This window comes from Sminthopsis crassicaudata, chromosome 1, assembly GCF_048593235.1.
Source record: "Sminthopsis crassicaudata isolate SCR6 chromosome 1, ASM4859323v1, whole genome shotgun sequence".
In the NCBI taxonomy this organism is placed as follows: domain Eukaryota; kingdom Metazoa; phylum Chordata; class Mammalia; order Dasyuromorphia; family Dasyuridae; genus Sminthopsis; species Sminthopsis crassicaudata.
Window position 1 is genome coordinate 632,671,130 of NC_133617.1, and position 13,109 is coordinate 632,684,238.

General features: G+C 35.4%; 1 protein-coding gene across 8 annotated transcripts in view; it reads right to left on the reverse strand.

Annotated features, from left to right (window-relative positions):
* Window positions 1-13,109, reverse strand: part of RFX3 (regulatory factor X3) — a 316,948-nt gene that overhangs the window by 31,552 nt on the left and 272,287 nt on the right. For all 8 annotated transcript variants that reach the window (XR_012484828.1, XM_074282832.1, XM_074282831.1 and 5 more), the window contains one exon: window positions 4,612-4,820. Coding sequence is in view for 7 of the 8 variants with exons in the window: in XM_074282832.1 (XP_074138933.1) it covers window positions 4,612-4,820 (209 nt within the window). In the remaining variant the exon portion in view is untranslated. The remainder of the gene's footprint in view (window positions 1-4,611; window positions 4,821-13,109) is intronic.

Below are 13,109 nucleotides of genomic sequence, written 5' to 3' on the forward strand. Positions count from 1 at the left end.
TGAAGGTTTTATTTTAAAATAATTCTCAAGCTTGTGGTGGCATTACTATCAAATATTTAGAGAAAGGGATCAAATAGAAAATCAGCTGCAACAAGGTGTTATTAGTATTGTGTATTATGTTATTCTCTTCCTGGTGTGTGTCTGCCCTTAGTGTCAAGTATTAAATGACACAATTAGCAGTTTAATTGAAACCTATTGTCTGCTTTTGTCTTGTATAAGATATGTTGCAATATTGACTCCATTCAATTTCATGTTGCTAAGTTACTGTGTACTTGGATCCTTTTTAGAAGGGAAATGTAATTGTTAATTATTTTATAATGAATAAGAAATATCTTTATGTATTTATCTCTTTTTTTGCTCATCATACCTAAATTAGAATACACATATAAATGTATACGATAGAGAGCTCCATTCTTTCATCAGACAGAAGCCACACCCTTATCATATGTGGAAGTAAGAAAAGGTTACCTTTGTCCTCTTCAGTGCCTGTATTCAGTTCAAAGAAATAATAATAGATTTTAGGGGGGGGGTAAGTTGTAGGGGCTGGAGAGGAGAAGCCATAGTCTTTACCTTCTTGGCTGCTTTCTAAGCTACACTATCAGAAAGGTTCAAAGGAATTCAATTTAATAAGCCTTAAGTGTCTGATTTACACAAAGCACTGATACCACTAAATGGTGATTATGATACAAAGTGAAGCCAAAATGTGATTCCTGTTCTCGAAATATCTGAATGGATATGCTGTTGGCTTGCTAAGAGCCCCTGTGCTGAGGCAAGATGGCCCAGGAAACACATGGTCCAGATACTGTGCTCCTGCCAAGGAAAAGGAGAAAGTATTTTGATTTAAAGGAGGGCTGTAAGTGTTAAAGGATTTAAGACACTGAACATGGTCTATTTGGCACCAGAGAGAAGAACTAGGAGCACAGTGTGAAAGTTGCAAAGAGGTGATATGGAGGCTTTCTTTCCTAACAATGACAAAAGTGGAATGGGACCCAATATGAGTTCTCTCATATTGGAAGCTTTCAGGCAAAGGCAGGATAACTCTTTTAAAAGTATGCTGGAGAAGAGGTTCAGGTATGGTAGAGAAATCAAGGAGGATAGCCAACTATTTAGGCGACAGTGACAAACTTCCCAAAATTGTATTTGAAAGACCTGGATCCAAATCCTAGGTCCTTGAGTCACCAAGCCGTGTAACTATGGACAAGTCTCTTCCAAATGCATCCAATTAATTAATTAAAAAAGACAGTGCAAAACAAAATAAATTGGAGGAGTTTCCCTCCCATTCTAGTATTAGAAATCTGGGCCAGTGTAGATGATGGTCTCAAGAGCAATTTCAAACAATGTTCAAGAAAACTTCTTACATTCAATTCTTCTACTCTGATGATCTGGGAATATAATTTATTACAATAGATGTCCTTATGTTACAGAGAAAGATAGGTCTGATTCAAAAAAGCTCTAAACATTGACATTGTACACCAGTAGGAGGCATGCATCTTCCTGAATCAACATCTCTTTTTTTCAACATCCAATAGCTGTAAGCCTTCAAATCTTTTTGAAATGAAAATAATAACAATAATTGTATCTAATAATAACAAGCCAATTATCTCCAACTCAGAGAGAGGGCAGAGGGCATACAAGTGATGCTCTATCAAGTTCTTATATCTGTAGAAGACAAGAAATACAAGTAAGTAATTTTCTTTCCTTCTAAGATACCTGCAATAGATCTTTGTGGAGACTAAGGCTCCAGGGCTGTCATTAAAAGATATCAACTAAATATAGAAACAAAAAATCAGAAAGAAATACAGCTGGTCTGATGTAACAACAAAAGAAAACAGAAGAAAGGAAAAAAAATCCTGCTTTTTTTTCTAATAGAGCGAATTAATATGGCTTTAGCCTCATAGGTTTCCAAAGGTAAAAAATGAATATGATTCTATTTCATCAATTATCCAGAAAAAGCATTTCATATCTACATGGTTTTCTAAGGAAATAGGCAGATGGAGGAAACAAATATTTAGCTCCAAAGAAATAAGGAAATATCTGAGATTTCCATGTAAGAGATAATAAATTGTTAAATTATATAGGAAATATAATTACTACTGAACAGGCTCAAAAATGCTACTTTCAAAGTCTTACATATATATAAGCAAGACATGTATTTGCTGCCAATGAACTTTTCAATAATTCAACCACATCTACCATAGATTTTCTAAGAATTAGCAAAGACTAAAGTCAGATAGAAAACTTTAGAAAGTTTTCCCAATCCTTGTGGATAAAAAGGAGTGGGAACTAAAACATCAAATGAACCAATAAAATCCATCCTAACAGGAACTTCTTTTTTTAAAAAAAAAAGTTTTCAACATCCATTTTTAATGAGTAGATGCCCATTAATTGGAGACTGGCTGAACAACTTGTCATGTATGAAGGTAATAGAATATTATTGTCCTATAAAAATGAATAAGCTGATTTTAGAAAGGCCTGGAAAGATTTACCTGAACTGATGCTGACCAAAACAGAATCAAGAATACACTGTACACTATTTAATAACAGCAAGAATGTGCAATGATCAGCTATGAAAACCTTGGTTCTTCTCAATGGTTCAGTGATCCAAAGCAATCCTAAAAGACTTTGGACAGAAAATGCCATCTGCATCCAGAAAAAGAACTAAGGAGGCTGAATGTAAATCAACACATGCTACATTCACTTCTTTTTTTCTGTTTTTTTTTCTCCCATGGTTTTTAATTTTTGCTAATTTTTCTCTACCAATATGATTCATAAAGCAATGTGTATTAAATATAAATAAAAAACACCCCCCCAAACATTCATTTTTATAAGATTTTGAGTTACAGATTCTTTTCTCTTTGCTCTCCAAGAAAGCAAGCAATCTGATATAAGTTATACATGTGCAATGATGTATAACTGTATTTTCAAAAGTTAATCTACTAGAAATAAAATCTAGAAGTCTTTCTTTTATTGAAATAAAGAATTATGGTTGGGAAATTAAGAGGGATGGCCAACTATTTGGGGGACAGTTTGATGAGTGGCAAATTTCCCAAAATTTATAAATAAATAATTTTTACCTTAAACATTTGACCACGATATCCTTTATGACAATGGCTATGGACACTTTTTTTTTTTTTGCTGAGGCAATTTGGGTTAAATGACTTGCCCAGGGTCACAGCTAGGAAGTGTTAAATGTCCGAGACCAGATTTGAACTCAGGTCCTCCTGACTTCAGGGTTATCCTGAATATCTATCCACCATGCTTCTCATCTCAACCAACTAAAAAAAAAAGCAATTCAATTTAAATAATATTTCTTAAGCACCTAAACAATATATAATGGTGTAGAATTCTATAGTAGGTGCTAAGTAAAAGACAAAGATAAATTAAGATTTGGAGCTTATAATTGAAGTTAACTTTCTTAGAGTTAAAACCATAAAGATGACATCTCTGGTATAAGCTTTAAGAAGCTGGTTGTGTGTGTACATGTGTGTATGTATGTATGTGTATATATATATGTGTGTATATATACACACATTTATATGTATGTCTGTATATATATACATACACATATAGACATGCATATATATTATAATAAGCACCTATACATTTTTTCCATTGTCATTTATATACTTGATAATTTCTATGATTGTATAAACAGTAAAGAGCTAATCAACTCTAATCTAACTAAACTGATAGTTGTGATAATAATATATCAAGGTATTCCACATGCTTTTTTGTTTTGATATGCCAGTTTAAATTTAAGGCTAAATGACTCTTATCTTAAATAATTAAATGTACAATTAACTGTCCAGAAGAATAATTTGACAATTTAACTAAATAGCAAAAGCATTTTTGTATGCTAATAGTTTAAGAAAAACTCTAAGCATCATGTAGTTGGTAAGAATTATTGAATTTTGCTGACTAGCTGAGTCTTGATTTCATATTTGGAAAGTCCACTTCAAGTGCTAGAAAAGCTATCTCATCAGCTTATTTGCTCAAATTGTTAAAAAAAATCATGAGAAAGATGAATTTTTCTACAGGAAAAAATTCCATTAACAGATTTCATATAATCCCCAAGACTTTGTTGCCTTTGGATTCTTTTCTTGAATATGGGCAGCTAGGTGGCACAATGGATAGAATGTTTGGTCTGGAATCAGGAAGATTAATTTTCCTGAATTCAAATCTGGTCTCACTCATCCTAACCATGTGATCCTGAAAAATGAGCTGATGAAGAAAATAGCAAACTTTATAGTATCTTTGCCTCTAAAACCCTAAGTGGGCTCAAGAAGAGTTGGGCAGGACTGAAAAACCAAACAACTACAACCACAACCACAATAATAATCTTCCAAATTAAAGATCTAGTATCCTTAAAGATCATAAAATTTAGCAATTAGGGGAACTTGTAGACATTGTCCAGTCTGGATCCCTCATTTTATATATGGGAAAATTAAAGCCCTTGTCCATAATCAAGTAAAATAGGATTTCCATCCTGGTTCTCTTACCTATTCAAATATTCTTCTTTCCCCATTCCTTTTTGTTCAGTGGTGTGCATATATCAATGTTAAAAGTAAAAACATTTTACAGACACAATATTAAAATAATTTAAAATGATACCTATAGAAAGACCATTTTAGCAGAAATTGCCGTGCAGCTTTAGGAAAACTGGGCCTCCCTTCATATGGTTTTAGCGCTTGCATCATGACATTATCAAGCCAGGCAGCCCACTGCTCCAAGGTGCTCTGTTGTTGAAGAGTCATCTTGAAGTCTGTTTCTAGTCTCTGAACCATGTTGTCATCACACTGGCACACCCAGGAAGCCTGCTCCTGTTATAGTTCATAGAAAAATTAAAGAAGCATAACTCAGCACCTCTTCAATTAATGTCATCATATAAACTCTATGCATGAATGGAAAATGATAATGAAAGCTCAAAAATTAAATAAAGAGAAAAAATACTTTTTCCAGTTGCTAAGGAAAACATTTGCCATTTTTGGGTACAATATTTTCCTTCTCTCATTCTATAAGTTAAAAAAAAATGAACCATAGGAACTTGAGAAATTTTACTTACATTGCTTAATCTACATAAGGGAAAATATAAATATCAAACTCCATTAGGAAAAAAAACAACCTGGAAATACAATATTCCATTTCTTTAAAAATTATTTTAATTTTATGCTAACAAATAAAATATTAGGTTCAGTTCCCATAGAAGATCTGTAGAAAGTTGGAATGCATAAAATATATGCAACTGAATTGTCCAGAAATGGGCTGTCATGAAGAGAATGGAGGTATACTGACATGATTTTATGTAGAAGCATAAGCCTTATCTCTTTTTTTTTTTATTATATATATATATATATATATTTTATAATATTATCCCTTGTATTCATTTTTCCAAATTACCCCCCCTCCCTTTATTCCCTCCCCCCGACGACAGGCAATACCATACATTTTACATGTGTTACAATATAGTCTAGGTACAATACATGTGTGCGAATATCATTTTCTTGTTGCACAATAAACATTAGAATCCGAAGGTACATGCAATCTGGGCAGACAGATATTAGTGCTAACAATTTTCATTCCCCTCCCAGTGTTTCTTCTCTGGGTGCAGCTACCCCTGTCCATCATTGATCAACTGGAAGTGAGTTGGATCTTCTTTATTTTTTTTTTTTTTTATTTTATTATATATATATATATATATATATATTTTATAATATTATCCCTTGTATTCATTTTTCCAATTTACCCCCCCTCCCTCTATTCCCTCCCCCCGACGACAGGCAATACCATACATTTTACATGTGTTACAATATAGTCTAGGTACAATACATGTGTGCGAATATCACTTTCTTGTTGCACAATAAACATTAGAATCCGAAGGTACATGCAACCTGGGCAGACAGATATTAGTGCTAACAATTTTCATTCCCCTCCCAGTGTTTCTTCTCTGGGTGCAGCTACCTCTGTCCATCATTGATCAACTGGAAGTGAGTTGGATCTTCTTTATGTTGAAGATTTCCACTTCCATCAGAATACATCCTCATACAGTATTGTTGTTGAAGTGTACAGTGATCTTCTGGTTCTGCTCATTTCACTCAGCATCAGTTGATTTAAGTCTCTCCAGGCCTCTCTATATTCCTCCTGCTGGTCATTTCTTACCGAGCAATAATATTCCATAACCTTCATATACCACAATTTACCCAACCATTCTCCAACTGATGGACATCCATTCATCCTCCAGTTTCTAGCTACAACAAAAAGAGCTGCCACAAACATTTTGGCACATATATGTCTCTTTCCGCTCTTTAGTATTTCTTTGGGATATAATCCCAGTAGTAGCGCTGCTGGGTCAAAGGGTATGCACAGTTTGATAACTTTTTGGGCATAATTCCAGATTGCTCTCCAGAATGGCTGGATTCTTTCACAACTCCACCAGCAATGTATTAGTGTCCCAGTTTTCCCACATCCCCTCCAACATTTGTCATTATTTGTTCCTGTCATCTTAGCCAATCTGACAGGTGTGTAGTGGTATCTCAGAGTGGTCTTAATTTGCATTTCTCTGATCAGTAGTGATTTGGAACACTCTTTCATGTGAGTGGATATAGTTTCAATTTCTTCCTCTGAGAATTGTCTGTTCATATCCTTTGACCATTTATCAATTGGAGAATGGTTCGGTTTCTTATAAATTTGGGTCAGTTCTCTATATATTTTGGAAATGAGACCTTTGTCAGAACCTTTGTTTTTAAAAATATTTTCCCAATTTGTTACTTCCCTTCTAATCTTGTTTGCATTAGTATTATTTGTACAGAAACTTTTTAGTTTGATGTAATCAAAATCTTCTATTTTGTGATCAATAATGATCTCTAGTTCTCCTCTGGTCATAAATTCCTTCCTCCTCCACAAGTCTGAGAGGTAGATTATCCTCTGTTCCTCTAATCTATTTATTATCTCCCTCTTTATGCCTAAATCATGGACCCATTTTGATCTTATCTTGGTATATGGTGTTAAGTGTGGATCCATATCTAATTTCTGCCATACTAATTTCCAGTTTTCCCAACAGTTTTTTCCGAATAATGAATTTTTATCCCTAATGTTGGAATCTTTGGGTTTGTCAAAGATTAGATTGCTATAGATGTATCCTTTTTTGTCCTTTGTATCTAATCTGTTCCACTGATCTACCGGTCTATTTCGTAGCCAATACCAAATGGTTTTGGTGACTGCTGCTATATAATATAGCTTTAGATCAGGTACACTTAGACCACCTTCCTCTGAGTTTTTTTTCATTAGTTCCCTTGCAATTCTTGACCTTTTATTCTTCCATATGAATTTTGTTGTTATTTTTTCTAGGTCATTAAAATAGTTTCTTGGGAGTCTGATTGGTATAGCACTAAATAAATAGATTAGTTTGGGGAGTATTGTCATCTTTATTATATTCGCTCGGCCTATCCAAGAGCACTGAATGTCTTTCCAATTATTTAAATCTGACTTTATTTTTGTGGCAAGTGTTTTGTAATTTTTCTCATATAATTCCTGACTTTTCTTTGGTAGATGGATTCCCAAATATTTTATACTCTCAACATTTGTTTGGAATGGAATTTCTCTTTGTATCTCTTGCTGTTGCATTTTGTTAGTGATATATAAAAATGCCGAGGATTTATGTGGATTTATTTTGTATCCTGCCACTTTGCTGAAATTTTGAATTATTTCTAGTAGCTTTTTAGCAGAGTCTTTGGGGTTCTCTAAGTATACCATCATGTCATCTGCAAAAAGTGATAGTTTGATTTCCTCATTTCCTACTCTAATTCCTTGAATCTCTTTCTCGGCTCTTATTGCCGAGGCTAGCGTTTCTAGTACTATATTGAATAGTAATGGTGATAGTGGGCAACCTTGTTTCACTCCTGATCTTACTGGGAAAGGTTGCAGTTTATTTCTATTGCATATTATGCTTACTGACGGTCTTAAATATATACTCCTGATTATTCTAAGGAATAATCCATTTATTCCTATACTCTCAAGAGTTTTTAGTAGGAATGGATGTTGGATTTTGTCAAATGCTTTTTCTGCATCTATTGAGATGATCATATGGTTCTTATTAATTTGATTATTAATATGGTCAATTATATTAATAGTTTTCCTAATATTAAACCAGCCCTGCATTCCTGGAATAAATCCTACTTGATCATAGTGTATTATCTTGGAGATGATTTTCTGAAGTCTTTTTGCTAATATCTTATTTAAGATTTTAGCATCAATATTCATTAAGGAGATTGGTCTATAATTTTCTTTCTCAGTTTTCGATCTACCAGGTTTAGGTATCAGTACCATGTCTGTGTCATAAAAGGAGTTTGGTAGGACTCCTTCATCCCCTATTTTTTCAAATAATTTATATAACATTGGGGCTAATTGTTCTTTAAATGTTTGGTAGAATTCACATGTGAATCCATCTGGCCCTGGGGATTTTTTCCTGGGGAGTTGATTAATAGCTTGTTCTATTTCTTTTTCTGAAATGGGACTATTTAAGCAATTTATCTCCTCCTCTGTTAATCTAGGGAGCCTATATTTTTGGAGAAAGTCATCCATTTCACTTAAGTTATCAAATTTATTGGCATAAAGTTGGGCAAAGTAACTCCTTATTATTTCTCTAATTTCCTCTTCATTGGTGGAAAGATCCCCCTTTTCATTTGTAAGACTATCAATTTGATTTTCCTCTTTCTTTTTTTTGATCAAATTTACCAAAGGTTTATCTATTTTATTGGCTTTTTCATAAAACCAACTCTTGGTTTTATTTATTAATTCAATAGTTTTTTTACTTTCAATTTTATTGATTTCTCCTTTTAATTTTTGTATTTCGAGTTTAATTTTTGGTTGGGGGTTTATAATTTGGTCTTTTTCTAGCCTTTTAAGTTGTAAGCCCAATTCGTTAATCTTCTCTTTCTCAATTTTCTTCAAATAAGCCTCTAAAGATATAAAATTTCCCCTTATTACTGCTTTAGCTGCATCCCAAAGATTTTGATATGATGTCTCATCATTATCATTATCTTGGGTGAAATTGTTAATTGTTTCTATAATTTGCTCTTTCACCCAGTCATTCTTTAAGATGAGATTATTCAGTTTCCAATTACTTTTTGGTCTATTTACCCCTAACTTTTTACTGAATGTAGCTTTTATTGCATTGTGATCTGAGAAGAAGGCATTTATTATTTCTGCCTTCCTACATTTAATTTTGAGATCTTTATGTCCTAATATATGGTCAATTTTTGTATAGGATCCATGAACTGCTGAGAAGAAAGTATATTCCTTCCTATTGCCATTCAGTTTTCTCCAAAGGTCTATCATACCTAGTTTTTCTAATGTTCTATTTACTTTTTTAATTTCTTTCTTGTTTGTTTTGTGGTTTGATTTGTCTAAATCTGAGAGTGCAAGGTTGAGATCTCCCACTATTATAGTTTTACTGTCTATTTCTTCTTGCAGTTCTCTTAACTTTTCCTTTAGAAAGTTAGATGCTATACCACTTGGTGCATATATGTTTAGTATTGATATGGCTTCATTATTTATGCTACCTTTCAGCAGGATATAGTTTCCTTCCTTATCTTTTTTAACGAGATCTACTTCTGCTTTTGCTTGATCTGAGATAAGGATAGCTACCCCTGCTTTTTTGGCTTTACCTGAAGCATAATAAGCTCTGTTCCAACCTTTTACCTTTACTCTGTATGTATCTCCCTGCTTTAAGTGTGTTTCCTGTAGACAACATATTGTAGGGTTCTGCTTTTTGATCCAATCTGCTATCCGTCTCCGTTTGATGGGATCGTTCATCCCATTTACATTTACAGTTAAAATTACTAATTCTGTATTTCCTGCCATCGTATTATCCCCAGATTATACTTTTTTCCCTTGACCCCCCTGATCCCCCTCCCCGATATTTAATTTACAGACCCCCCTTGTGACGCGCAACCCTCCCTCTTTTTTTTTTTTTTTTTAGGATCCCTCCCCCCTCCCTCCAAGTCCCTTCACTTATTCTCCTTTTCCTTTCCCCTTTTCCTCTCCCCCCTTTTAATGAGGTGAGAGAAAATTCTCTGAAAAACAAATATGTTAATTATTTACTCTTTGAGCCTCTTCTGATGAGAGTAAGATTCACACAATGATTCTCCCCCTCACTAAGTTCCCTCAGATATGGTGTATTTTCTATGTCTCTTCCTGGGATGTAGTTTCCCTCTTTTTATCACTCCTTCCCCTTTTTCTGAACCGACCTCCTTCCCTTTACCACACCCCCCTTTTTTTCTTTTATATCAGTAAAATCAAATTATCCTTGAGTATTTTTTATATACTCACAACAAAGTTACAGTTCTCAAGGGTTCTGTGTACCTTTTTCTGTTTCTCTTCAGTCTTGTGGATGTAGATCAAATTTTTTGTTTAAGTCTGGTTTTTTTCTTAGAAACATATAGAATTCCTCTGTTTCATTGAATGACCATCTTCTTCCATGGAAAAAGATGCTAAACTTAGCTGGGTAGTTCATTCTTGGTTGCAGTCCTTGATCTTTTGCCTTTCGGAATATCAGGTTCCAGGCCCTTCTATCTTTTAATGTGGAGGCAGCCAGATCTTGGGTGACCCTTATTGTGGCACCTTGGTATTTAAATTGTTTTTTTCTAGCTGCTTGCAGGATTTTCTCCTTTGTGTGGTAATTCTGCAGCTTAGCCACAATATTCCGTGGTGTTCTTTTTTTAGGGTCTATTTCAGAAGGAGTTCGATGAATTCTTTCCACATCTACTTTCCCTTCTGTTTCTATTATCTCTGGACAGTTCTCTTTGATAATTTCCTGTAAAATAGAATCTAGGCTCTTTTTTTGGTCATAGTTTTCTGGAAGTCCAATAATCCGCAGATTATCTCTCCTAGATCTATTTTCCAGGTCTATAGATTTTCCCAGTAAGTATTTGACGTTGTTCTCCAGCTTCTCATTTTTTTTGTTTTGTTTGACTGATTCTTGGGTTCTCTGTGAATCATTCATTTCTATTTGTTCCATCCTGACTTTTAAGGAGTTATTTTCTTCTTTCACAGTTTTTAGTTCTTTTTGTAAATGCCCAATTTCGTTTTTAAATGAATTATTTTGCTCTATTGAGTTTTTTTCCATTTCCCTAATTTTTTTTTTTTGAGAATTATTTTCTTTTTCCAATTCAGAAATTCTATTTTCTTGAGACTTTTTTATCTTTTCCAATTCAGATATCCTACTTTCCTGTGTTTTTTTAACCTTTTCTAATTCACTAATTTTGTTTCCCTGCATCTCCTGTGAATTCTTTATTTTTTCCAACTCCAATTTCAGGACATTGTTATTCTCTATCATAACTTCTCTTTCCTTTCCCCATTTTTCTTCGATCTCCCTCAATTTCTTAAGAGCTTCTTCTAGGAGAGAGTTATGTGATGGGGGGCAGGAATCGTTCCCCTTTAGGTTGTTATCTGATTCTCTGCTGTCAACTTCCTCGGGGTTGGGTACCCGCTCTTTCTCTGTATAGAAGGAATCTATGGTTTTTCTAGCTTTTTTGCTCATACTTAAAAAAAATCTTTTGGGGTCTGTCTCTGGGGTAGGAAATTATTTACTTCTTTACCAGCTTCCTCCCAGACCGGATGGATGCAGCGGCTCCTGAGCCTGAGCTAAGAGAGAGCTCTGGGAGAGAGTTCCCCACCCTCTCCCTGGGAGTGCCTCAGAGGTGATTAGCACTGCTGTGCTTCGAGGGCGTAGAATAGTGAAGACTGTAGGAAGCCCAGGCTATGTGTCCGGGTGGGGAGTGGGTGTCTGCAGCAGGTGACGTAAGAAGCCCCTGAGCTCAAACTGGAAGTGTCTGCCAGAAACCGCGGTCCCTAGTTCAAAGGTTCCGCTTCTCTGGGACTTCCTGGAGCTGAGTTCCACTCCCTCCAGCTAAGTTAGGCAGTGTGTGTTGCCTTGGGCCGTATCCACCCACTTGTCAGTCTCTTAACTATTCTCAGGAGGTAGCTGAGGCCACACCCCCTGGTGCCTGAGTCACCCCCAGGTTCCGGGGATAATCTAATCTGAGTTTTAAAATATTTTGGCTTTCTCTTCTGAACTGCTAAATAATTAGCAGAGAAGAGCTAACAGCCTGTGCCAGATTCCTTTACCTCAGTGGTTTCTCTGATCCCAGAGCCCTTCCCAGCGCAATGGGCGCAGTGTGCCCCTACCCCACCGTCTGTGCTGGTCTTTCTTATTCCTCCCCTGAGAACTGACCTTTCCTGTTGAAACTCCAGATTCTCTTCAGCTGGTAAGTCGTGCTTCCAGTCCTTGTGGTATCTATCAATCCTGAGCTAATTCTGAGACTTAATTTATCTAATTGGTTGTGAGGGAGTGAGGACGTTCACTGAGTCGTGTGTTTCCTCTCCGCCATCTTGGCTCCGCCCCCCACCGGATCTTCTTTATGTTGAAGATTTCCACTTCCATCAGAATACATCCCCATACAGTATTGTTGTTGAAGTGTACAGTGATCTTCTGGTTCTGCTCGTTTCACTCAGCATCAGTTGATTTAAGTCTCTCCAGGCCTCTCTATATTCCTCCTGCTGGTCATTTCTTACCGAGCAATAATATTCCATAACCTTCATATACCACAATTTACCCAACCATTCTCCAACTGATGGACATCCATTCATCTTCCAGTTTCTAGCTACAACAAAAAGAGCTGCCACAAACATTTTGGCACATATATGTCTCTTTCCGCTCTTTAGTATTTCTTTGGGATATAATCCCAGTAGTAGCGCTGCTGGGTCAAAGGGTATGCACAGTTTGATAACTTTTTGGGCATAATTCCAGATTGCTCTCCAGAATGGCTGGATTCTTTCACAACTCCACCAGCAATGTATTAGTGTCCCAATTTCCCCACATCCCCTCCAACATTTGTCATTATTTGTTCCTGTCATCTTAGCCAATCTGACAGGTGTGTAGTGGTATCTCAGAGTGGTCTTAATTTGCATTTCTCTGATCAGTAGTGATTTGGAACACTCTTTCATGTGAGTGGATATAGTTTCAATTTCTTCCTCTGAGAATTGTCTGTTCATATCCTTTGACCATTTATCAATTGGAGAATGGTTCGGTTTCTTATAAATTATGGTCAGTT